Source organism: Mastomys coucha, unplaced genomic scaffold (genome assembly GCF_008632895.1).
Source record: "Mastomys coucha isolate ucsf_1 unplaced genomic scaffold, UCSF_Mcou_1 pScaffold23, whole genome shotgun sequence".
Taxonomy (NCBI): domain Eukaryota; kingdom Metazoa; phylum Chordata; class Mammalia; order Rodentia; family Muridae; genus Mastomys; species Mastomys coucha.
In genome coordinates this window covers 56,702,707-56,729,263 of record NW_022196906.1, presented here as the reverse complement: position 1 = coordinate 56,729,263, position 26,557 = coordinate 56,702,707, and the positions used below count along the sequence as shown (strand labels likewise).

Sequence of the window (26,557 nt, the reverse complement as noted above, 5' to 3'; positions counted from 1 at the left end):
GTGGCTGCACCAGCCGGCCTTTTTACCGCCTCGTGGCTGTTCACAAGTGCCCCAGGGATGGCCGCTTCGTGGAGCAGTTGGCCTCCTAAGATCCACTGTCCAACAACAACGGAGAAAAACTTCTTGTCCTCAACCTGGATTGGATCTGGCATTGGATTGGCTGTGGGGCTCACCTGTCTAAGCCTATGGAGAAACTTCGGGGTCTTTCTTGCTTTTTCCCCTTGCACCCGATGATGATCACTGAAAGCTGAGAGACTACGGAGGAAAGAGCACTTCAAGTCCTCTTAGCGTCTCAGAGAGCAGAACCAGAGGCCAGAGAGACAGAAGCAAGCCTACTTCAGCGAATACAGCTGTGGCTGCGAGGTCAAGGGGCAAAACTTGTGCGTAGAGTTTTGTGTAGGGTTTGAGGATCAATAGATGGAGTGTAAAGAAAGGAAAGAATAGAGATGGGGAGAATAGGAGGGAGACAAGAAAAAGGAGCTACAGAGGCCGTTTTAGTGGGCAGCTAAAGCTGAGAGGCACAGTTGAGGGGATTTCTTTCAGAAGTTGCTGGGTGTGATAGCACAGGCTCTGACCTGGGAAGTGGAGACAGGAGGGTCAGGAGATCAAAGGTACACAAGGCTCTGTGTGAATTAGAGAACTGCCTGGATTACATGCAATCCTGTCTTCAAAAATAATTACCAATGAATGGATCCTCTTTGCTAGAGTCTCTTCACAAATACCTGTAAAGCTTCTAGAAACCGAGCGCTGGGTAGGAGGTAACAGGTGACAAGAAGACCCAGTCCCCTATGCTCAGGTGGATTATGGACGCTAGTAAAATAAACATATTTGGAGGCTCGCTAGGAGTTCACTTTTTAAAAGCATTAACATCTACCATCTGCCTATCTGCCTGTCGTCTGTGTACGTGGAGGTCATAGGGCAACTCGAGAGAGTCAGCTCTCTCCTTCCACCATGTGGGTTCCAGGGACTGAACTCAGGTCCTCAGGCTCGTTGCCAAGCACCTTACTGACTAAGCCATCGACTCATCTCAGAGTTCAGCTTTAAAATGAGATTGGAAGAGTTCAGTAGGACTGAGCTGGTATCCTTCAATAGCTGACTAATTGCTCTTGCCTTTGGGGAGGAGGATCATGGAGCTGGAGGCAGGCTGTTTTGATGTGACTTTGTGTCCTACCCAAGAGAACTTGGAAATCCCTGGATTGCTGATGACATTACCTGCTACGTGCTATTACTGGGGTAACATAGAAAATCATTAAAATATTAAAATGTTGACGCTAAGGACAGCAAAGTGTGAGGGAGGGCAGGAAGAGAGGGCAGGAGAGGCACTGGCAAACCACGGAATACCATGATGAGCAAAAAGGTATGCGTCTTGGGGCTAGGGAGATGACTCTGCCAGTAAAGGTGCTTGCTGTGAGATCACCGAGAGCCTGGGTTTCAATGGCCAGCACCTATGTAAAAAGCCAGGCATGGCGGTGTGCACCTGTGACCTCCATGCTGGGGAAGAGGAGACATGTGGAAGCCTGGAACTTGCTGGCCAGACAGTTTGAACAATCGGTGAGTTCAATGAGAGACCCTGTCTCAAAGAGATAAGATGGAAAACAACCGAGGAAGATATCTGATGTCAACCTCTGGCCTTCATATGCAGGTAACATACAATATTTTAAAAGATTTGCTTAAATTTATTTGTGTGTGTGTATTTGTGTGTGTGTGTGTGTGTGTAGATCTCCAAGGTATCCAGAAGAGGTCATTAGAACCCCTGGAGCTAAAGTTACTAGACTTGAGTGCCGGGAACTGAACTTGGGACCTCTGCAAGAGTAGCACCCACTCTTGACCACTGAGCCATCTCTCAGCCCTGGTACTGTTTTTGTTGTTGTTGTTGTTGTTTAAGATTTATTTATTATATGTAAGTACACTGTCTTCAGACACCCCAGAAGAGGGCATCAGATCTCATTATGGCTGGTTGTGAGTCACTGTGTAGTTGTTGGGATTTGAACTCAGGACCTTTGGAAGAACAGTCAGTCCTCTTAACCGCTGAGCCATCTCGCCAGTTCCCTGGTACTGTTTCTTATCACACAGATGGGCCTAGGTGAATAATTAGTGATAATGTATAGCGATTCTTCTTTCTCCGACAGCAAGTTCACGGAGGAAGTTTGGAGAATGATGGCATAGGTATGTGTGCTGGGGCATGAGGGGTGCAGCGGGAAGGTCAGGGGGGCAGAGCTTGGCTGGCCAAGCTCCAGAAGAGGAGGCACTATGGAGTAGGAGGTCTTTTGGTGGCTGAGTTTTCTTTGGTCGCTCCATGTGGAATTGTATAAAAACAGGCTCCTGTGCAGAAAAAAATCTAACAACCTCTCCCATCACTTTCATTTCAGCCGATGATTTCTGCACACCTATTAGAGCCTGCTGAAGGTAGGCTGGGCCAGGGTGAGGAACTGCATTATGCCAAGTGAGGTGTCCTAGTTAGCTTTAACTGACAACTTGACTCAGCCTAGAGTCATCTGAGAGGAACGCTTCCACTGAGGAATTGCCACCATGAGACTGGCCTGTGGGTGTGTCTTGGGGGGGGTGGCCTTGACTGTTAATTGGTGTAGAAGGACATATCCCATGGTGGGCTGTGCTGTATCCTGAGCAGGTGGTCCTGGCTTTGCTCTGTAAGAAGGTTAGTTGTGAGGTGAGGACTAGAGGCGGCCCTGGGCGAATGTGGAAGAGTCAGAGGAGTACTGAGTGGGTGGGTTTTATTGACAGAGCACAGGAATGGTAAAGACCTCCAATGCCTTAGAGACACGGGAAGGGCAAAGCCTCCCCCAGGCTCAGACCCAGGGAACTGGCAAAATCTCCCTCTGGTCCGTGTGTAGATGTTGGCAGTGTGTGCAAAAACTAGCAACCACAGCTTCTTCCTCCTACAACTCAAGCCAAGGCTATGTCCCTACAAGAGACTTCCCACAGAGGCTCACTAACCCCCTCCTGGGTTGTACGTAATAAAAGCATAAGTGAGCTCCATCAAGTGATGAATCCAATCTCACCTGTATTTTTTTCTGTTTTGTTTTGTTTTTTCCGGAGACAGAGTTTCTCTGTGTGACCCTGGCTGTCCTAGAACTTACTCTATAGACCAGGCTGCCCCACGAACTCATTGAGATCTGCTTGCCTTTGTCTCCCAAATGCTGGGATTCAAGACAGGTACCACCACCTCCTGGTCTGAATCTCATCTTTTATGTGTGCCTCTGTGTCTCTTTTCTTCTCTCATTGTCCCAGTTCCCAGGACCAAGACATGCTGGTTGCAACCATTAGGTAAGCATGAGCCTGAGAGCAGTCAGGGTTGGGGTTGTGCAGATGATGACAGCTCTCAACATTCCTCTATGTTTTCTGCTATGTGGCTCTGCCTTGAGTTCCTGCCCCGACTTCCCTCAGTGGTGAGCTGTTGTCTGGAAGTAGAAGCTGAAATAAGCTTGCTTTTGGTACTCAACATCTGTCAGAGCAACAGAAAGGAAACCTGAACAGATGGATAACATGCCCAATTTCCTGCCCTCCAGGAGTTATACAGGGAGCTGGAATGACAGGTGACAAACTCAAATCCAGTCGTGATGGTGAGACAAGTGTCATAGGGAAGGCACAGGATGTTCATCTAGAAGTGTTTCAAAATGGTAGGAAAATCAACAATGAGGCAGTGTTGAAGAAATGTAGGAGTTGCCCAGAGGATTTTTGAACAAAGAACTAGAGAAGTTATTGACTTTGGATAGCTTTCCGTGGGACACCATGGGTGGTGGAGGAAGGCCTTGTAGCTCGAAGGATTACCATCCAGCTGTAACAGGACAGGGGTAGCCCCAACTCGGGTTTATTCTAACTGTGAAGATGACAGATGTACTCCAATTATATGTCTCACCTCCTTTTGTTTTAGCTGCAGATCAACACGTGACCAACAGAATAGAACTGACATGATGTCATGAGCCTCCAGTTTGACACATACGTGTGTTTCTGCAAGCACTCATTGAGTGCTAATACTTAGTGCCTGTCATGAGTCTCGACATAGCATGTGAGGGCACAGAGACACCAAGCACATCATGATGGCCTCCTTTTATGACAGCCTTTGCATTTTTCTTAGATATTCTTACTGCCCGGATGGCGTCCAGCTTTTGCCCATCCCTTTCCACATGCTGGGGCTGATGGGTAGGGTTTCCCTGTGGCCTCTGCTTCTGCCTTACCTCCCAGCCTCCATCCTTCCTGCCATATTAGAGCACCACAGGGCTGAAGTTCTGGCTGGGGTTACAGCCATAAACCATCTGTCTTTAATATGACCAGTGTCTTTATATGAAGATACAAAAGCACAGACATACAGAAGAAGAATCACGAGGAGACAGGAGAAGTAGGTGTCGCCTACCAACCATGGAGAGAGGTGTCAGTAGGAACTACACACACCAGACTTTGATCTTGGTTTTCTAGACTCAAGAACTGAAGGGGAGCCAGTTGCCATTGTTTAAGCCAGGGGTCCATGGTGGTCTGTTAAGGAGGCTGAGCAAGCTCATATACTGAGAAGGTGTCTTAACTGCTCTGGATCCCCATACAGTAAGTGTGTGTGTGTGTGTGTGTGTGTGTGTGTTTGTAGGGGGATACTTAACTTTCAGGGTTTGTTTTAAGGGTGAAATAACACAGTTTGTGACAGCACAGGTGTGTAGGTAGTGAGATTCCTCGCATCTCACACACTAGGCAGGTACTCACTCACTAAGCTAACTCTCAGTGCAATACTTATTTTTTACCTTTCTCAATTACTGATGTTTCAAGCTGGTAAAGAGCTTGATTACTGGAGTTGTGCATAAATGGCCTGCTTAGCTGTTCTGTATATGATAAACTCCCATTTCTCTAATGTGTCTAGAAATGAGGCTATTCTGGCCAATTCAGTGGCCAAAAGTATCTTATATTAGCACATGTCAAGGTGGAGCTGCTGGTAGAGATATGAGCTGATGCATAATTAGAGTTCATAAGGACTTTCCTAGCTAAATTTATTTGCTCCACCAACAGCACTACATTTATAGCCCTACTGAAAGTCAGTGTGTGTGTGTGGGGGGGTATACATGTGTGTGTTTGTATGTATTCATATGTGTATATGGGTTTTTTTTTTCAAGACAGGGTTTCTCTGTATAACCCTGGCTGTCCTGGAACTCACTCTGTAGACCAGGCTGGCCTTAAACTCAGAAATCTGCTTACCTTTGCCTCCCAAATACTAGAATTAAAGGCGTGTGCCACCACTGCCTGTTGTGTGTATGTGTTTGTATTCGTGTGTGCGCGTGTGCACGTGCACATGTGTGTAGAAGACAGTGGTCGGTCTCAGCTCTTATTCTCCAGGAGCCATGCACTTCTCTTTTCAAGACAGGCACTCTTTTTGAGACCTGGACCTTGATGGTTAGGCTAAGCTGGCTGCCCACCTGTTCTCACCTCCCCAATGCTGGGGTTCTAAGTGCACACCATCATGCTTATGCAGCTGCTGGGGACTGAACTCATGTCCTTATGTTTGAGCTGTAAGCACTTTGCTGACTGAGTCATCCCCACAGCCCTGAAACATCCCCTCTTAAAAAAAAAGATTTATTTATTTTTATTTATATGGGTACACTGTAGTTGTCTTCAGACATACACCAGAAGAGTGCATCGGATCCCATTACAGATGGTTGTGAGCCACCATGTGGTTGCTGGGAATTGAACTCAGGACCTCTGGAAGAGCAGTCAGTGCTCTTAACTTCAGAAGAGGGCGTCAGATCTCATTACGGGTGGTTGTGAGCCACCATGTGGTTGCTGGGATCCAAACTCAGGACCTTCTGGAAGAGTGCTCTTACCTGCTGAGCCATCTCGCCAGCCTCCTGAAACCCTTTATATATATATACATATATATATTGAAATTCATCCATGTGGACAGCTTCGGGGAGACTTACAACACATCTTTAGGTCACCAGCTTCATTCACCCTTAGACTGTCATGAGGCCTCACACTAATAGTCACAATGACAGAGTCTTCCTGGATGGAACTGAAAGTATGCCAAGGACCACGTGCTTGCAGCTCCTTTCAGTCACACCCATCCTGTTTATTAAAATTATTCCACAGGGCCAGAGAAATGGCTCAGTTGAGGGCTGAAGAGTTGGCTCAGTGCTTAACATCTGGGGAGCTGGCTTAGTGGTTAAAAGCACTGGCTGGTCTTGCAGAGGAGAGGACTCAAGCTCCGTTTCCAGCAGGCTCCCCATCACCTGCAAAACTTCAGTTCTAGAGGATGCAATACCCTCTTCTGCCCTTTTCCGGTGCACACACACAAGCAGGCAAAGTAGCCATACACATGACATTAAATAAATCACTCTAAAACAAACAGAACATTCCACAGAGCCAATTTCAAGTTCTCTATAGCGAGTTAAAAAACAAAACAAAAAACCCATTTGCCTAACTAAGGACCAGAACCCGGCAAAAGAAGACGCTTTTCAGAGGCAGCCTTGCACTCTGTTGTGCCCCAAGATGGGTGTAGTTTTGTAAGCTGATTTCAGTCCTGGGCTGTGTGCAAAACAGCTGCCCTGGAACTGGAGACAAGAGTGAATGGACAATATTCCTCAAAACAGCCTACGGGGGGAAAATGCTTTTAGCATGCAGAGGCTTATTAAATTATTCTAATTGAATTGTTTAAAATATTGCTGTACGATATTTGGTGTATTTAGGATGCGAAGCATGAAAGCTAAATGCACAATAACCAGAAAGCATTTGTTGCTACAGTGTAGCAATATCAAAGGCCAGTTTCTATACTCTCATCAGCAGGTGCTCAGAAGTTAGCAGCCAACTTCGGTCCACTCATTAGTGAGGCTCTGCTGCCCTCGTGTGGTGGAATTACTTCTCTGCTAGAACCTGTGACTTTGTCCTAGAGGACAAGCATCTTTTTGTCTTCACAACTCTCAGACTGGACTCATCCCCAAAGCAAATTTTTCTGCCTCAGCTTTCTAAGTACTGAACTTTTAGGGACGAGGCACTAGTCATTATATGTATCTTAGAGACAATTCCTTTAGAAGTATCATTAGATTGGTTGGATGGATGGATAGATGGATGGATGGAGACATGGATGCCTCCATGGATAAAACACTTACTCTTCAAGCATGAGGGCCTGAGTTTGAAACCCCAGAACTCACATAAAAAGCCAGGCATGGCCGCATCTGGATATACCTCCAGAACTGGGGGGCAGAGACAGGTGGATTTGAGCCAGACTATCCCAAATGAGCTTCCAGTTTAGTGAGAGACTGTCTCAAAAGCAACTCAACAGAGAGCGATAGAGGAAGATATTATGGTATTCTGGTTAGTTTTTGTCAACCTGACAAAAACTGGGGTCCTCTGGGAAGAGGGAATCTTAAATGAAGAATTGTCTCTATCGGATTGCCTGTGGGCATCTCTATGGGACAGTTTCTTGGGGCTGCCTATAAGCGTGGTACTATCTCATGGCAGACGGTCCTGGGTTGTATAAGAAAGTAGGCTGAGCCATGGGGAGCAAGACAGTGAGCAGCCTTTTCCCATGGCTTCTGTTTCTGTTCCTGGCTTAAGATCCTGCTGTGTCTTTCTTCAAGGATGGGTGGTAACTTGCAAGCCAAATAAACCCTTCCCTTTCCAAGTTGCTTTTGGCCAGTGTTTTTATCACAGTAACAGAAAGCAAGCTAGGGCATCCATACTCTGCTATGCCTAGCTTTTTATGTGAGTCCTGGGGCTTCAAACTCTGGTCTCCAAATGGTGCCCCTCCACATTCACATTCACGGGTATGCTGCACACAGGAGAGAAGGTAAGGGAACAAGAGGGGGCACATTCAATCATGTGCACATTCATTTTAAAAAAGGCTTATTTTTATTTCTACTTACGTGTCTGTGTGTGGCTATGTGTACATGCTCTGTAGGTGTTTGCAGAGCTCACAGATCCTCTGGAGTTGGAGTTACTTCTGGTGGTTGTGAGCCTCCAGATGTGGGTGCCTGGAATAGACTTGGGTCCTCAGAAAGAACAAGAAGTACTCTTAACTCCTGAGCCACAGAGGTCTTCATTTTGTAAGTACTAAGACTGACTTATTTTTTCCAAGCGCTGGACCAAGTGAGGGGAGGAAATGACCTCTGAGGTAAGGATGTGAAAGATGCATTGCTGCCAGGTAGGCAGAGGCCCCAGTGTGACCTTCTCGGCTCACTTCTAGTCAGGAGAACATGGGGTGGTCACTGGGCAGTGTGTGATGAAGGACTTCTTGAGTGTGCATCTTCGTCTTGAGAGACACAAGTGTGTCTGGCTAACCAGGTTTACCCCAATCTATTGGAGTTAGAGAAGAAATAAAGTACAATAAATATAAATTTTGAATGTGTTATATCCATTGAAAGAAGGAGTCTAAGGAAAATCTTAGGTTGAAACGGCAGGAGAGAGTAGATAAAATCTTTCCTGGCTCACTGAAAACCAAAATAGAATGGTTTACCACGTCCCATGCCTATGTGTATCTTCTATTTTCATATGTGTGTGCCCATACGTGTGTGTTGTATTTGAATGCATGTGTGCTCATGCACATGGAGGCCAAAGGTATTTGAATGCATGTGTGCTCATGCACATGGAGGCCAAAGGTCAACATCTTCCTTAATCAGTCTCCACGTTACTTGCTGAGACAGGGTTTCTCACTGAGCTGTCTGCTTTGTCGAGACTGGCTGGCTAGCAAGCTCCAGGGATCCTCCTGTCTCTACCTCCCCACTCCTGGGGTTACAGGTACTGAGTTACCACAACTGGCTTTTTATGTGTATGCAGAGGATCAGAACGAAGGTCCTCGTGCTCACATAGTAAGGACTTTTCCAGCTATGCCACTTCCCCAGTTCTTGGTTGCACAGTTATTCTATCAGACAAAGGTAGTTTGCCTAGTTTAATTTGTTCAGGCTGTTGCACCAAATAACACCACAGGCCAGGTAATTGAAACAACAATTTATTTCAACTACTGGGAGGTAGGAGAATTGATTTGGTGTCTGGTGGAAGCTGCCTTTTTCACAGATGACTGTTGTCTAGTGTCCTCCCACAGAATCTCTGGGGTCTCTGTTTTAGGGTACCAATCTCACTCATGAAGGTTCAACCCCATGATCTATTCCTCTTTCAAAAGCTCCATCCCCTTCTCATCTTGGCGAGGGCTGGGATTTCAACAGGGGATGGAGGGTGAGGAGTGGGAATCTTAGGTCCATATTTTCTTTGGATTTTACTGTCTCTGTATTACAAGCTAACAGTTATCTTAGGACCTAAGTTCTCCCCCTAAATCTGTGTTATAGAATTTATATCACAGTGTGTATATTATGTTACTGCTTTTGTTATATATTCCAAGTTGCTTTCCAAACAGTCCCAACTGTTTGGTTCCAGCATGCTGCTATATTTGGGTTGAGCACTGCTGGGGAGCCTCGAAGACTCACGAACCAAGCCTGAAACAGCACTATGCAAGCTGTCACGACTTCGTTACCTCTTACTCATTCCTTGACTCAGTCTGGGCTGGCTTCTTCCCAAACCACTTCACCGAAACTGTTCCTGTCAAGGGCCAGGGCCTGTAGCTGACTAGCCCTAAACCTGTCTTTGTGTCTGCTTTCCCCTTCTCCCTCTCTGTCTCCCTCCTCCACTCCCATTTGTCTTTTCAGAAGTCTAACAGTCTGAGACTCCTCTGCTCTCTCAGGTTCCTTACTGCCACTCCTCTCTGGAGTCCTTCGCTCACCATTGTGTTCTCTCTAGCCTTCCTGTCTCCTGGCAATCCATCCTAGGACCAGTGGTCTGCTCCATCTGCCCATCTTTCTTGATCTATCTCAGACAGTTCTGCTTCCAGATGCCCATGCCTATAACTCAACCTTGACTTCAGCTTTCTTCCTGGCCCACATCCAACTCCTCAGGGGATAGACCACTCTGGTTGGAGGTCTCCAGGCCCATCCTCACCTTAACAGATTCGACCATAAAATTCGTTATCCTTCTCCATCTCCATATGTACCTACATTGCACATTTCAGTAAATGTTCATCAAAAAACCCCTAATGATCTAGCCAGAAATCTGGGCATCATCTCATATTTCCTCCTCCACGTTTAAACAATTCCCTGATCTTTGTTTGGGGACAGCATCTCAAATAGCCTAGGTTGGTCTTCAACTCTTTTTTTTTTTTTTTAAAGATTTATTTATTTTTATGTATGTGAGTACACTATTGCTATCTTCAGACACACCAGAAGAGGGCATTAGATCCCATTACAGGTGGTTGTGAGCCACTATGTGGTTGCTGGGAATTGAACTCAGGACCTCTGGAAGAGCTGCCAGTGCTCTTACCTACTGAGCCACCTCTCCAGTGCCACATATAAAATTTTTTTTTTTTTAAATGAAACTACCATACAATCAACTATTCCATCCCTGGGTGTGTACCTGAAGTCAGCATGCCATAGACATGCACATACATATTTATTGCTTTGTATTCACAATAGCTAAGACATGGAGCTGGCCTAGACTTCAACCCATGATCCTGTCTCCACCTATCTAAGCAGTCTTACTGATTTTAACTCTAAACATGTCTCAGACATGACCAGATGCTCCAAACCGTCTGCTACCAGGAGTCCAGGTCCCCAACGGTATCTCAGAGTCTCCTCACTTGATCTTGCCTCTACTCTGCTTTCTTCAACACCTTCCGGTCTTTACAAGGAAACGAAGCTTTTTACTGCTGTCATCTAATCAATCACAGCCTTCTCTAGCTCAGAACCTTGAAGCATCTCCCCATTGTCTCAGACTGAAATCTAAGTTCCTTGTTTCTAAGACAGAGATTTGACTACATGTGAATTTTAAAGATTAATTATGCAGAAAAATGTATACTTCTATAGATTATAACCCACATATAGAATTGAGTAGCCACATGACTATAACTCCAAAAAACAAAACAAAACAAAACAAAACAAAATGTTCTCTCACTGAGACTGGAGAGTAGCTCAGGCTGCAGAGTGCTGGTGCAACGCAGGCAAAGCCCTGGGTTCAATCCCCAGGACAGTAGACACCATACATGCTGGTCCATACCTGTGCCTGTAAACTCAGGGTTTGGAAAGTGGAGGCAGAAATATCATTAGTTCAGATCATCCATGGGTGCAGTGTAGTTCCAGGGCAGTCTGGGACAGAGAAGACCCTAACTAATTCTCTTATACTATCCGTTTATAGTCACACATTTCTCCATCATTTCTAACTCTTTATCGTCAAAGAAATGGGATGTAATCTTTACAAATTAAAACGACAACCAAAGTTCCTCACGGAGCCTCCAATGTCCCTACCTCCTCTTCCCATCATCTCCACCCAACTCCCTCTCCCACTCCCCCCCCCCTCCGCCTTCCCCCCTCCCCGCAGACAATCATGCAACGAGTCTGAACTACCTATAGCTGTTGGGGGCAGTTTCAGTCTTCCTGCAATAGATCCTCCCCTCCCTTTTCTTTGGAGGCAGACTGGAGGGAGGGGCGGTTGTCCTGCAGCGGTTCCCTTCACAATCGGCTCTGTGTAATCCCTAGATCATCTGTTCGATCAGACATCCACTTCTGTGCAACGGCTGTGTTTTCAACCGGGGAGTGCCATAGTGTGCCACTTGTCAAGCTTCTCTAGCCCCTACCATAAGGGTCTGTAGATGCAGGTCGCCGTCGAGCCACTTCTAGCCCCAGCAATTCAAAGTCCGTGCTGAATCCCAACACGCATGCGCAACACGCACGAGGCCGCCCCACCCCCATCCATTCATTGAGGCAACCGTTGCGGGGCGCCAAGGCCCTGACGTAGGACGATAGGCCGCTGACATCTCTTTTCGGCCCTGAGGTACCCCGGCCTGGTGGCCCCAGAACGTTCCCGTCGGATGGCGGAGTGCTGTGAACGACGCCCATGAAGCCGGTGGTCCTAGTTGCGCTGTGGCTATGGCCTTCGTTCCTGCTGGCGTATCCATGTGAGTGGTGACCTAGGTGTTTCCATTCCTTACACCTTCCCCCCCTCACTGTCACACACTGGGTGCCAAGTGTGTCACCCCAGTCCTCATCTTGCTCTGCCTGTTATCCCCAGGATGCTCAGCTCCTAAGCTGGGCTCGCTGTGCCTCCTCCTTTCAACTGGGCCCCCCCCCCCGCCCCCCTTAGGTGGCACTGTTCACTGCCCAGGACACAAAACATTTCTGCAGCCTGGGCTTTTAAACACTTCATGTTTTGTTGGAATGCAAACACAGTCATTATTACCATATGAATTGGCCATGACTGTTTTCCTGCTTCAAAACAGAAACTGCGGGCTCGCTGCACAATTCTGACTTGCAAGGCCTGAGATGTTTGCTCTCTGGCCCTGGACGGTAAAGGACTAGCCGATCCTTGCAGTAAAATTTGAAGGGAATGTGTTGAGGGTAAGGGGTGTGTCTCTTAGGCTTCTGGAAGGAAAGAATTCAATCAAAAGACACCGACAGTTTAGACAGAAGTTTATTAGACAAAGCACCCCAGAGAGAGGCTGGAATGGGCTATCTCCAAAAGGGGATAGCAGCACAGTGGATAATGTATTGTGGCTTTTGCTTTGTTTTGTTTTGTTTTTCGAGACAGGGTTTCTCTGTGTAGCCCTGGCTGTCTTGGAACTCACTCTGTACACCAGGCTGGCCTCGAACTCAGAAATCCGCCTGCCTCTGCCTCCCAAGTGCTGGGATTAAAGGCATGCAGCCACCACAGCCTGGCTCTGTATTGCGGCTTTAAAAAAAAATGTTTTAATGAATATTTATGAGGTAGATGGCACATTCATAGAGTAAGGTTTCCCCTCCAATCATGGTAAATGGGATCTCTCTTTTAGAGTATTTCTTCCCTCGTTACCCTAGGAAAGGCCACAGAGAGGAGGAGGTGGTTGCAGACTCTTCATTTGCACATGCATGGGAAGTGGCCTGGAACCTTAGTCTTTGGTAAGCTGGGAGACTCAGCTGCAGTGTGGAGGTGGTTTAGCCACAAAGGAGGTGTTCTGACTGTTACTGTCTTGGTTACCGCACCTCTAACTGTTGTTCTCTCTGTGTGCTTGTGCACAGACTTGTGGAGGCCGGAAGATAACCTTTGGTCTTGTTGTTCCTCACACTCTCACCACCTTGTTTTTCTGTTTGGTTTGGTTTGAGATAGACCTAGAACTTGCTAAGTCGTCTGGGCTGGCTGGCCAGCAAGCCCCAGGGATCTGCTCGCCTTCATCTTCCCGACGTTGAAATTATCGGCATGCACTTCCAGGCCAGGATTTTTTCCCCTATGGGTTCTGGGGGTGGCACCCAGGGCTTCACAAGCACCTTAGCCATCTCCTCAGCTCTCTCTAACTCCCTTCTGAGACTTGCCAAGGTCCAACTCATGACAGTTATCATAGTAGCTCTAGGTTTGGTGAGATACCTTGTCTCAAGAAATCAAGTTGGTGGCTGGTGAGATGGCTCAGCGAGGAAGAGCACCGACTGCTCTTCGGAAGGTCATGAGTTCAAATCCCAGCAACCACATGGTGGCTCACAACCACCCATGGTGAGATCTGATGCCCTCTTCTGGTGTGTCTGAAGACAGCTACAGTGTACTTGTAATAAATAAATAAATCTTTAAAAAAAAAAAAGAAAAAAAAAAAGAAATCAAGTTGGGCCAATGAAATGGGTCATGAGTGAACACAAGCCCGATCGATGATTGGAATTCAATCCCTGGACCTCACAGGTCACAGTGGAAGAAAGAAGCAACTACAACTCTAGAAAGTTGTCCTTTAACCTCCTCATTTGCATTAGAGCGGGGGCCTGCACTCAAGGACACACACACACACACACACACATACACAAGTATAATGAAGATGAGAGTCTTCTTTATCCCTGTTCCTAGGAAGGCCTTTGTCTTCATGAACTATACCTGGGGAAGGAGGTTTAAAGCAGCAGCCATTAATTGTTCACCTGTATCTACAAACACATAAAAGAAAAGCAGATTTATCTTAAAAACCTTGTAAAGCTTCAAGGCACTTGGTTACAATGTTGCAAGTTCACATTAGGCTGTTTCAGTGCCCAAAGCTCTGCCACTTAGGTGGGCTCTTAGACCCACCTGTGTGGAGTGTTCTGACATTGTTTGCTTACTGGGGTGCATGCCATCTAAGTGGGGAATGTCCTGAGAGTGGCCTTAGGGGAACAGCAGGAATGTTCAGTGGCCCGTCTGTTAATGCATTATCTTAGAAACACCCTGTCTCTCTTCTGCCTTTATTATTTTGTGTGTGTGATGGCCTGTGCCTCAGTGTATGTGTGGAGGTCAAAGGGCAGCTTTCAAGAGTTAGTTCTCTCCTTGCCCCATGTGGGTCAGGCTTTCAGGAAAAGTGCCTTTACCTGCAGAACCATCTCTCTAGCTTGAAGCAAATTTGATGAGGCCACGCCTCCTTGCTAGGTCATCATTTTCATGGTTTACTAGATAATCTGAGATCTCCTCCTTCATTTTGGGCCATGCAAAAATTCAACTGAGACATGCTGATCCAAGATGGTCTATTCTCTTCCAGGTTGTTGCTCTTGGTGAACTCTCATTTTCAGTCTCTGTGTTTTTGTCTCTGTCTGTCTGTGTGTCTGCCTGTCTGTCTCTTTTTCTCACACACACACATCTTTTCTGCCCTTATCCTTTCTGCCCTGCCCCTTCCCCTAGACCATTTTATCTTTTGAGACTGGGTCTCAGAAAGCCTTGGCTGACCTTGAACTCACTACATAGCCAACAATGGCCTTGACCTTCTGATGCTTGTAATTCTACTTCCCCAGGGCTGGTTGTTACAGGTGTGTGCCAGCATACTCCGTTAATGCAGCGCTTGGGACCCAGAGCACTAACCAGGCAAACACTCTACCAATGGAGCTTTGTGCCCAGCTTCCAAGGCTCTTTAAACCATGGCAACTGGCTTCCAAGAATTGCCTTGCAAGCTCTCAGGAAGACTACAGTGTGTCAGAATTGCCGATGTTCTATGAGCAAGACAAGTTGCTTGGAGCAAGCCCATCTTTCTCCATGTGGGAAGACTTGAGCCTAATAACATAAAAAAACAAGACAAAACAAAAAAATCACAAAGCACACATAAACATTAAGTTAGATTTTATTTTTTTAGTCAGAATGTCTGACTAATATGAATATAAGTACTTTTTTATCCATCAGCAAAAGCTGCATTTCTTTTTAATAGTAAAAAGTTAGTGCTGGATGAGTAACACAGTGGTCCCTTTTCCAGTCACTCTGAGGATATTCCAGTTATGAATACAACAGCCTGGTTAGTTTGAGCTGGAAATATGTCAGCTCAGTTATTTCAGTTTGCTTGAATTTGAGGCACAACTTCACACAGCACTTAGGAAGTCTGTTCTCTGAGACTACTGCATGACAGGTCTGGAAAGTACATGGAACTTGTCTGAACACGTCTTCATGGACTTGAGGACAGGCTGGCTCGTTACTGAGTGACTGATGCTCGGGTTTGCTTCCACATGCGGGACTTCTTTCTATAATAGGGCCACCCTGTGTTTCTTGTACTTGAGGTTATAAGAGTCTTTTAATAATTAGCATATAAAACTTGTGGTTAGATTTTGGTGTATCGTCAACAGTGTCTGTATCAAGTAAAGATGTATGAGTTCATTGTGTGTGTGTGTGTGTGTGTGTGTGTGTGTGTAGTGCTGTGGTGTGTATGTGTGGAAGTCAGTAGATAACCTCAGCTCCCTTTACCTTTCACTCCTTTGAAACAGGGACCACTGTTTATTCACCACTATGGACACCAGAGATTCTTTTTCCCCCCCTCCCACCTTGTGGTAGGAACACTGTGAATAAAGATACCCTCTGAAGAACACGGCTTTACTTGGGGTCTGGGTATTAGAACTCAGATCCTTATACTTGTGTGCGAGCTTCTACTTGCCAAGCCATCTCCCCAAGACCATGAATCCTCAAAGTCAGGTATATTCAACATTTTCATCATTATGTGAGTTTTAAAATTCATCTTTTTCTTTTACTGAGCTACCATGCTTCCCAGTGTTATATATGATATTTTACTGCAACCTCAAACTCTGCAGGCATTTATATCAAACCATGTGTTGAAATTAGCAACACAGTTTGGCTTTAAAGCCCTAATGTTTAAAACATATTTGAGCATGTAGACAGATACAATGCATTTTATATTGAAGGATACACTATTTTTAATTCCATTTTGGCTTACTGTTTTTATAGTTTCTTTGTATAGTTTAGGTTGTGTGTGTGTGTGTGTGGGGGGGGGTGTTATGATGTGGAGGCCAGAGAACAACTTTATGGAGCCAGTTCTTTCCTTCTACCCCTTCATGGATGGTTCTTGGCTTCCAACTCAGGTTACCAGGCACCTTTCCCAACTGAGCCCTCCTGCCATTCCTGGTGAACTACATTTAGCTATCAGGGTAAGGTTTTCTGACCATTTCTCTTGTTTTTTCCTTGGTTTTCTTTTTATCCCCGAGAGATCTTTTCCTGGGAAGTGGAATTCTGGGTTGGTTATTCCCTTCCCCCTCTTTTGCTGGCTCTCCAGCAATGTGTAATATTTCCTTCCACCCTCATGACTTCAGATTAGAATTCAACTTATCATTCAGTTTCTCTTGCTTTGCAAGTATATGTATGTGTGTCTGTGTGCATATGTACATGTGGGTATGAGGACACATAGTGGAGTCCAGTGTATGTCCTGATCACTCCCCATATCTGTTTGTTTACATTAAGATTTGTATTTATTTATTTTGTTGTGTATGTATGAGTCTTTTCCTTGCATGTATATATGTATGCCATGTACATCCCATGGTACCTACCTACTCAGGTCAGAAGAGGGTATTGGTTAAGTCTTCTAGAACTAGAGTTATGGATGGTTGTGAACCACCCTGTGGGCTCTGGGAACCTAACCTGGTCTTCTACAAGAGCAACAGGGGACAGGGGAACAGTAGAACATGTATTAATAATAATAATAACAGTAAAATTTAAGAGTCTGTAGACAAATACACATTAACTAATTTTTTTTTTAGTTTATAGGTTCATAATTAAAGGTATCAAAATATACCATTAGTGTCAAAAATGTAATTCCTGTTACAGATTATCAGAGAATTAGAACAGTTAAAAACTACAGAAGCCAGAAGTGATGGTGCACACCGTTGGTCCCTTGAGAGGCAGAAGCAGGAGGATCTCTGTGAGTTCCAAGCCAGCTTGGTCTATACCGTGAGTTTCAGGATAGCCAGGGCTACACTGTTCTAAACAAACAAAATCATTTAAAAAAACAAACCCACAGAACTGTGAAGGTCATTATAGTGGAGAAATCTGTGGGTCTTTGTAATTATTTGATGCTGTATATTTTGTTTAGCTGATTTCTGTGGTGTTATTTACTGTGTGCTGCATTTCATGTGAAGTCCCATACTTTCTTCTCTCTATTTTTCCAATGCAGTCCTCAAAAAGAGTTATTTCAGCTGATGGGCAAAACTCTAGAATCTGTGTGAATTGATGTATTTGCTTCTCAGTTTTTTATTCTGTGAAAAAAAATATCACATAATCATCATACAAACAGAGCATACATCAAGACAACAGCTTTTTAAAAAGTTAGGCTTAAGCCAGCCAGTGGTGGTGCATGCCTTTAATCCAGCAGGTGGATTTCTGAGTTCCAGGCCAGCCTGGTCTACAGAGTGAGTTCCAGAACAGCCAGGGCTACACAGAAAAACCTTGTTTCAAAAAAAAACCAGAACCAAAACAAAAAAAAAAAAAAAAAAAAAAAAAAGTCAGGTTTAACTGGTGTCCCACTCCTGCAACCCCAGCCCTTGGGAAGTAGAGGCAGAATGACCAGGCATTCAAGGCCCTCCCTGACTAAATAGTTCAGACCAGCCTGGGCTCCTGTCTCAGGGTGTAGGAGGGAGTACAAAGAAAGCAGAAAACATAATTCTTGATTTATAAATTGTCACCAGTTAGCTTTAGTAACTGAAGGAGAAAACCCAAGCTCAGCTGACATCCTCAGAGCTGAGACTCCAGCAGAACCCCAAGCTGCCCAGCAGAAGCCCTGGAAACAGTGTCCTGCCATCTCACACTGCAAGGGATTCTTGTGTGTGTGTGTGTGTATGGGTTTGTAGTGTACAGACATGCCTATGAAGGCCAGAGGTTGCTCTCAGGTGTCTTCTATTTTTCTTCGCCTTGTTTTCTTTGAGACAGTGTCTCTTACTCAGAGCTCACTGATTTGCTGAGCTTAACTGGTGGCAAGTCCCAGGCAGGGATGCTCTTGCCCCTCCCTCCCCAGTGCTGAGGGAATGCCACCTGATCAGCTTACATGGGTGCTGGGGATCTGAACTCAGGTCCCCAAGCTTGTGAGGCAAGCACTTTCTTTACCTACCAATCTATCCCCACAGTGCTGGGGCTTCCTAACCTTCTCCATGGTCTGGGACACACGGTTTGCTTAGATATCCAAGTGACGAAAATAGCAGCTATATTGTGTTGGGGTAGACCACAGGAAATGGTCAATGTGTTGTAAGTGACTCAGCTTCTAGCAGGTTGGCCTGCTCTTTATAAGAATTACAAGTGTAATTTGCTTTTTTAGAACTTCCCATACAACTGAGAAAAACAGGATTCCACCATGGTGGGGTTTTGTGTAAGGATATTGGAAATTATCCTTTTACTATCTGATCTGCAAACATTTTTACAGGGCTCAAATGATTTGCAAGACTGGTCCTGATTAGTGGCACCAGAAGTCTAAGATGCAGGGATGTGTTAGAAGGGCAAAAACAAGAGGAAGGAAACATGTGAGGTAGGGATGGATTCAAGAATAGAATGATCCAGAGACCCAAGGGTGCATTTACAAGGAAGAAAAGTGAGGTAGGAGGTAGGGTGCCTCTGTTGCTAGGCAGCCATGAACAGGCTTTTTGGTGTTTCCAGAGTAACTGCAGAGGAGGATAATGAGTACTTGAGATGTTTTTAGAAATCGCATCTAGTGAGCACCTCCTTCTCCTGTCCTTTGGCATCCTAACTTATTTAATAGCTACCTGGGTATTCCATTTGCTAGTCTGAAGAGACAACCTAATTTACTGAAGATCAGGTGGGTCCTAGACTGATTTTGAGCAGCGCCCCCTGCAAAGCCATTAGGCCTCTGTTCAGTGCTCTGGATTGGCCGTGGTCAGCCAATCTGTTTGCTTCTAGTTGCCTAGAACAGAAAATTTCCCAAAAATTTTAGAAACAACTTTTTATAGAAAAAAAAATGAAACACACACATAAATAGAAATGGTGGCATAAACACTCCTTCTGTAATAGACCCTTTGATTAATCTGGGTCCACTGACATCTCCACTCATATCTCTTCTCCTCTAATCCCTGCCCCCAAATCCTTGTGCTTAGCTTATTTAGAAGCAAATTATAGATATCTTATAATTCTACCAGTAAACAGTTTAGTATGAATCACTGATGTGTAAGGGTGCGAAGGACCATAGCAGCAGTACAATTGTTTCTAGTGGGCAATACTCAGGGTTAGGGAGATGGCTTAGTTCCGATAGTCAGTGTGTTCACACAGGCACGCACATATACTTAATGAAAACGAGCTAAGAAAACTCCTGTTTTGTTTTTGTTTTTCCAACAAATTAAAGCCAACAGAGAGGAAGCACTATTTGAATACCAGACGTATAAAGAGAACAGAAAAATAAATGAGAGAATCAGAAACATTTGGGCAGCAGTCAGATATGTGAACTGTTGGCTTTTGTGTGTATGTGTAAGTTGTGGCTGTGGAGGCCAGAGGGCAATCTCTGGTGTTGTTCCTTGAGAACTATTTGACACCACTTCTTGAGATAGGATCTCCCAGGTGGTCAGAAACTCTCTAAGTAGGCTCAGCTGTCTGGCCAGGAAACTTCAGGAATCTGTCTGTCTCCAACTGTTTCAATGTCCCCAGCACTAGAATTGACAAGGTTTATAACTATGCCTGGCCCTGTGTGTGTGTGTGTGTGTGTGTGTGTGTGTGTGTGTGTGTGTGTGTGTATGGTGTGGGGGGTCAGGTTCTGAAGATCAAACGCTGCAAAGGCAGTTTCTGAGACAGCTCTGTGGCCTCCTATCCCTGATTTCTTATTACAGTTGTTTTAAAAGATGTATTTATTTTTATGTACGTGAGTACACTGTAGCTGTCTTCAGACACACCAGAAAAGGGCATCAAATCCTATTACAGATGGTTGTGAGCCACCATGTGGTTGCTGGGAATTGAATTCAGGACCTCTGGAAGAGCACTCAGTGCTCTTAACCACTGAGCCATCTCTCCAGTCCCTACATTTGTTTTAATGTGAGATAAAAGAACAGACATAGTACCCTTTGTTTTTTTGTTTGTTTTTCTTAATAGTTTATTTATTTTTATTCACTTTACATCCTGACTGCAGCCTCCTCTCCCTCCTCTCCTCCCAGACTTGCCCTTACAAATCCCTCCCTCCTTACTCTCTCCCCTTCTCAGAGAAGGGGAAGCCCCCTTGGGTACCACCCTACCCTGGGACATCTAGTTCTAGAAGGACTAGGCACATCTTCTCTTGCTGAGACCCAGCCAGCCAGTTCAGGTAAGGGGAGGGGATCCAATGATAGCATTACAGTCAGAGACAGTCCTTGTTCTAATTGTTAGGGGACCACATGAGGACCAACCTACACATCTGCTACAAATATATAGGGGGCCTAGGTCTAGCCCCTGCATGCTCTTTGATTAATGGTTCAGTTTCTGTAAGCTCCCATGGACTAGGTAGGCCTTCTTGTGGTCTACTTGATCCTTCCAGCTCTGAGTATCTTTTGCTTAAGAAACTATCAAGGGAAATACTAAAGTCACGCCCCTGCAGAGTGGAAGAGCAGAGATCAGCATGGGAGTGTCAGCTAACCTGCATGGGGACTGTGCTTTTTGATTCAAGCCTTCCCGATCTGAAAACTCTAAACTCAGAGTTGTGTGTTGAGCTATACACAAACATGTTGGTATTTTTTTTTCTTTTTTTCTTTTTGTTTGTTTTTGGTAATAAAAAAATAAAAGAGAAAAAGAAATTCCGTATAACTTTCAAAACAGGGCTGGGGCTATGGCTCAGTTAGTAAAGTGGTTGCCATGTGAACATGAGGGCCTGAGTTTAACTCAGAGCACCTGTGTCAAAACAAAAGGCCAGTACAGCGATGTCACCTATAGTTCCTGAGCCGGGGAGGTGGAGGCAGGAGGATCCCTGAGGCTCCATTCAGTGAGAGAACCTGTCTCAAGAAATATGGTGAAGAGCAATTGAGGAAGACACCTGGTGTCAACCTCTGGCCTACACAAACTCATTCATACGCCCACACAGCTTTTAACAGTTTACAGTATTTAATAATTGGTGTTCATCAAAGCATCACATGCCCATTTTATAAATGTATTAGCTATAAATAATCAAAAGAGCACAACTAAAATAGCAAAACAGGGTAAGTAGGAAGTGAGGAGTTTTGAATCTGTTTTAATACAATCGAAAATTTAGATAATTTAATTATATCTATCTAAACATCTGGCTTCTAAAAGTTTAATAATTGACTCCGGTGAGCCAGCATAAGTCAACTGTAGTGTCCTGCAGGGTTAGATAACATGATCAAGAATTTTGGTTTACCCATTCCGTCGGCAAGCACCAATCCCTGACACTATTAATGATATTCTGTTATGCTTGCAGACAGGGACCTAGCATAACGCTGAGAGGCTCCACCCAGCAGTTGACTGAAATAGAGACCCACAGCCAAACATTGGACAGGAGCTCTTGAAGTCTTCTGGAAGAGCTGGGGGAAGGATTGAGGGCCCCAGCGGGGATAGGGATGCCATAGAAAGACCAACAGAGTTAACTAACCTGGACCCGTGGGGCTCTCAGAGACTGAACCACCAACCAACAAGCATACATGGACTGGACCTAGGCCTACCTGCATATGTAGCAGATGCACAGCTTAGTCTTCATGTGGGTCCCCCCAAAACCGGAACTGGGACTGTTTTTAAAGCTGTTGCCGGTCTGTGGATCCCTTTCCCCTAACTGGGCCACCTTGTCTGGCCTCCATGGGAGAAGATTCACCTAGCCCTGAAGAGACTTGATATGCTAGAGTGGGGAGATATGGAGTGGGGTGGGGGGCTCAATCCTCTCAGAGGAGAAGGGGAGGGACTGTGGGGGGGGGTACGGGAGGAGGGGCCAATGATCTGGTGAATAAATGAATACATTAGTGGAAAAAAGAATGTTGGTTTAGCCAAGAAGTTGGCTACTGAATCATAAATTATATGGAAAACAAACATAAAATGATGTAGAAAAAGGCACACCTGTGCAACTCTGGCTCTGCATTTTCAGAGAACGCTGGCCTGGTGTTAGCTCTTAAGAGCTAAGCATAGAAAGTGAACCGAGGTTAGCAGATTCTGTCATTGTGTCATATGTAATAACTGTTACTTACTGTGTGTTTGATTTTTTTCCCCTCAAGCCATAACTGTGTTGCCCGATGAAGAGCAGAATTTGAATCATTATGTACAAATTTTACAGAACCTCATAATGAGTGTCCCCACCAGGGAGCAGGACTTTGAGAAAAAGACGAGGTCCTCAAAAACTGTGGATAGTGGAGAGCCGACGTCATTGTCATCTGAGGTGCCATTCACCCTTGGGCTAGTCTCCCCTCAAGAAATCACCACTGAGACTGAAGTTTTGATCAGGCCCATCGAGGGAAAGGCAACTTCCCCTACTGGCCGCTTCACGCAGGGGATAGATAGAAGAACCCAAAGTACAGCATTCTGGTCCATCCGGCCAAACAACGTTTCTATTGTTTTACGCACAGAGGAACCGTTTATTGAAAAAGAGCCGGAGCCGGAACCGGAACTGAAGACTAAGGCGCCACTGACTGAGCCTGAGCCTGAGCTGGAGACGGAGTCTGAGCCGGAACCCCGGCAAATGTCAGAGTCTGAGGAAGAGATAGAGACCAGCACACCGCAAAATAAGTTTCTAACGGGGACCTCACGGATGACATCCGTGGTCACCCAGCCAACTAGCACTGAGGGATCACGTATTACTGTAACAGTAAAGACCACCAGCACCATGGATGTCTCCACAGACTCCGAGGATGTGCCCCAGCTCTCGGGCCAGTCGGAAATCCCGAATGCTGAAGACTTATCTGGACGTCACTCACTGAATACAAAACATGAGGATATTTTGAGAAAAATTAACAGTATTAATGCACAGATTCAGCAGGGGCTTCTTGGTGACAGTAACAGTCCCGAGTACAAGGAGTTCATCAGGGCCTCCAGGGACCACCTGAACCGGAGCCTGGCCCTGGCCGCAGCCGCCGAGCACAAGTTGCAACAGATGTACGGATCTAACGTCTTCCCAGAGGGACGAACCAGTGACCCAGACGATAACATGGAAATGATTATCAATATGCTGTACAATTCCAGGTCCAAGTTGTCAGATTATTTCAATACTAAGCTTGTACCATCAGAGCTGAGAGAAAAGGCTTCCGTTGTGACTGGTGTGTTGCAAAAAGTATTATGTGTAGACCAGGTAGAAATGCAAAGCCTCGTTAAGAAGCTGTTGAGCAATAATATGAAAGTCCTAAATAGTTTTAGTGTCCCGTGACCAGACCAAACTCATTTAAGCAAAGGGGTTGCTCACAGGAAAATACGCATAGTGATTTAAAAATTGCCTAAAATATCTTCTACTATATTTCCATGTGCTAACATTCTTATGTGTCATATCATAAAATATTTTCATATGCACTAAAATCCTAACAATTTTAAAATAAAAATTTGCTTCATGAGTTTGTAGCTTTTTTTCTCTCATTAATTTAAGTTGTGAAGAGCCGGCCTCTACAGTGTTTATGATTTGCTTCTTCTAAGTTCACAGACTGCACTGTGTCAGGTTTTAAAGAACTGCTTACAGTTTGAATCCACTTGTAGAGCATCTGGATTTTCTGTATGAATGGTTCACCAAAGGCTGGTGGCAGGAGCTCTCCCGTGTGGATGCGTGTTGCTTCCTTGGAAGGTTGGTGATGTACTGGGGTCATTTTGGGGGCCATAACCTGGATCTGTAACGAGGCTCATCTTCACAATTTCCTCCTTTGCCTTGCATACAAACACATTAAAGATTTACAGATCTTTTGATAGCAGAAGATCTATTTGACTATTTGATCTATTATGACTGATACCGGTTAAGTTAGACATTCAGTATAATAATGAAAGTGAAGTTTTGTTTCATGACTTGACCAGTATTATATTCAAGTTCATTTACTTAACACTCATTCATCAAGCCAGTCATTTACAGATCAATAAAGATTTATTGGCCTTCTGCTAGAACAAAATGCTAGGCTTTGGGGATAGAGTGAAGAGCTATTTCCCTCTCTCTTTGAGATTATAACTGGGAAGCTAGATATTGAACAAAGATTTCCATATTTTAAATTTTCAGTTGGGACAAGCTATTATGGGAGGTAGCTGTCTAATTTCATGTAGCATATCAAGAGAACTAGCCTCAGTGAGTGACATTTGAGGGGAGGTCTGAGAGACGAGGTGTGCTTGGGGGGAAGAGAATGTTCCAGGTGCAGGAAGAACGTGTGAGTGTTGAGCTGAGGCTGAGGGTAGCAGGTTCAAGAAGGGGTGTACAAAGGCCACAGAGAACATTCGAAGACAGAGCAGGCACAAAAGGTCAGAAGGAAGCTGGCAGGCCTCCTGCTGTGCATTAACTTTCTTATCTTTATCTTGTTTTCCGCTTTGTATCAGACGCCAGTGAGTTTAAAAGCAACATTCTGGCTACATAGTTTTCTGGGCAGGCGGAGGTGGACAGGAGCCGTGCAGGAGCCAGGTTTGCCTTGGATTACATGGGAGGAAGTGACAAAAGCCAGAACAAATAGAACCAGCGACTGGGGGAGTAACGGTGACCAAACACAAATCCGTGTAGGGCTGTAGTGTAAAGTGATACGAGGTTTGCTTTCATAAAATCACTGTTCACTGTGCTTTTTTTTTTTTTTAAATAACTTACTATGAAAAACTTTTAAGTATTGCAAAGGTGAGCCGTAACGTGGTTAACAGTTCACAGCCATTACCCAGTGTGAACAGTCTTTGTCGGTCTGTCTAGCCCTCCCCTCCCCCACTTCCTGTATGTTCAACTGGATCCCCCAAGACTTACCAGTTCATCTCCAGCTGTACTGTGTGAGGCTCTCTAAGCTTTTGAAGAACACTTCCAAATGTTTCCTAACAATGTCATCACGTGCGGCCAGTGGTATCTAGTCAATGTTTACAAAGTGATTAGACAATGGGAGATTTGGAGTTTGTATGAATCAAGATCAAATAAAGTTCACACACTGCTATTGCCTGACTGGACTCAAGAGTTCTCTTTTAACTGAAAGATCCTTTCTACTCTCCCATCCCCCTCCACTTGAAACTTATTTATTGGAAAAATGGACATCGGTTGCTATCCTTTCCCACAGCACGGATTTGGTGTTGCTTGTCTGTTTTCCTGTCCTCTGTATTTTCTTAATTCACTTTTGTTTGTTTGTGTGTGTGTGTGTGTGTGTGTGTGTCTGTGTGTGTGTGTGCAACCAGTGGCCAGAAGAGGGTGTTGGAACCCCTGGAACTGGAGTTATACACAGTCGTGGATGCTGGGAATCAAACTGTGTCCTCTGGAAGAACAAATACTTCTCACTGCCACGCTGCCAGTCCAGCCCACTCTGTATTTTTTTGTAATCTGGTGATTTAGTGTAGAAGCATTTTTTCAGCATGAAGCTTATGTTTTTGCTTTCTTCTCTCTCCTTTTTCTTTCCTTCCCTTATTTTTTTCTGGGGCATGTGTGTGTGTGTGTGTGTACATGTATGTGTATGTATACATGTATGTGTATGTATGTGGAAGCCAGAAGTTGACACCAGGCATTTTTCCCAGTCATTTCTCTGGACATTTTTCCTTTGTGGAAGATTTTATTTTATGTGTGAGTGTTCACACAAATGTATGTAATTGCACCAAATGCATGCCAACATCAGCAGGATGGAAGAGGACATCAGATTCCTCAGAACTGGAGTTACAGGTGCTTGTGAACAGACCAGTGTGTTCCACTGCCACACCCAGATCCCATGCACAAGCAGCAAAGGTAAGATGCTCTTAACTCAAAACCACCCCTCTTCAAATCCTCCAGACACTTTTTGAGACAAGGTCTCTCACTGAACCTGGCTGACTGATTTTGCTAGCTTGCCTGGCCTTTGAGTCCCAAGGATCTCGTCCCCACCTCCACAGCTCTGGGTTTATAGGTATACCTTCTGCACCTGTTTTTTTACATGAATTGCTGGGAGCCAAGCTCAGACCCGTGTGCCCTTTGTGGCAGACAGTTTGCCCACTGACCCATCTTGTAATGTTTTCTCCTTTCTTGGCAAGACGGTGCTTTCTTCCTTCATTTGGCTGAGCGTTCATTTTTCAGACTTTGATGACCATTACTTAGACAGTTGCTAGGTAAATTAATCTGATAATAGCAAGTGTTGATATTACTATTTTTTAAGTTGAAATATCTCTATAATGAGAAGTATTATCTAATCTATTATGTGATTCTTCAATGGTCCATATCAAATGCTTAAATACTTTTCTTTAAAAAAAAAATCAAAGAAGGACTGGAGAGATGCCTCAGAGGTTAAGAACG

The 26,557-nt window shown here is 44.9% G+C and overlaps 1 protein-coding gene, 1 long non-coding RNA gene and 1 pseudogene across 7 annotated transcripts; 2 read left to right on the top strand and 1 right to left on the bottom strand.

Moving 5' to 3' along the window:
• Positions 1-407, top strand: part of LOC116073633 — a 953-nt pseudogene extending 546 nt beyond the window's left edge.
• Positions 408-6,120: 5,713 nt separating this feature from the next.
• On the bottom strand, positions 6,121-11,546 carry LOC116073429. 2 transcript variants are annotated; one of them, XR_004111798.1, is made up of 4 exons: positions 11,376-11,546; positions 10,927-11,034; positions 7,857-8,286; positions 6,121-6,224 (listed from the first exon to the last, which is right to left on the bottom strand). It is a non-coding gene; the product is annotated as an uncharacterized LOC116073429 (long non-coding RNA). The 2 variants fall into 2 exon arrangements; XR_004111799.1 differs by having other exon boundaries at positions 7,857-7,982.
• A 4-nt stretch (positions 11,547-11,550) lies between these two features.
• Spesp1 (sperm equatorial segment protein 1) lies at positions 11,551-25,248 on the top strand. Of its 5 annotated transcripts, XM_031345339.1 has the most exons (4): positions 15,859-15,891; positions 16,296-16,361; positions 17,035-17,128; positions 22,380-25,248. In XM_031345339.1, the coding sequence occupies exons 1-4, from the start codon at positions 15,874-15,876 to the stop codon at positions 23,519-23,521; spliced, it is 1,320 nt and encodes a 439-aa protein (XP_031201199.1). In that variant the 5' UTR covers positions 15,859-15,873; the 3' UTR covers positions 23,522-25,248. The 5 variants fall into 5 exon arrangements, 4 of the variants coding, with proteins under 4 accessions (XP_031201201.1, XP_031201199.1, XP_031201200.1 ...); XM_031345340.1 differs by lacking the exon at positions 16,296-16,361; XM_031345338.1 differs by lacking the exon at positions 15,859-15,891 and having other exon boundaries at positions 16,235-16,361.
• The last annotated feature ends 1,309 nt before the right edge of the window (positions 25,249-26,557 follow it).

Coding starts and splice junctions, on each gene's coding strand:
- Spesp1 (XM_031345338.1), top strand. CDS start 16,239: ATGGAGCCAGTTCTTTCCTTCTACCCCTTCATGGATGGTTCTTGGCTT. Junction 16,362..17,034: donor AACTACATTTAGCTATCAGG/GTAAGGTTTTCT, acceptor TTCCTGTTACAG/ATTATCAGAGAATTAGAACA. Junction 17,129..22,379: donor GCAGAAGCAGGAGGATCTCT/GTGAGTTCCAAG, acceptor TTTCCCCTCAAG/CCATAACTGTGTTGCCCGAT.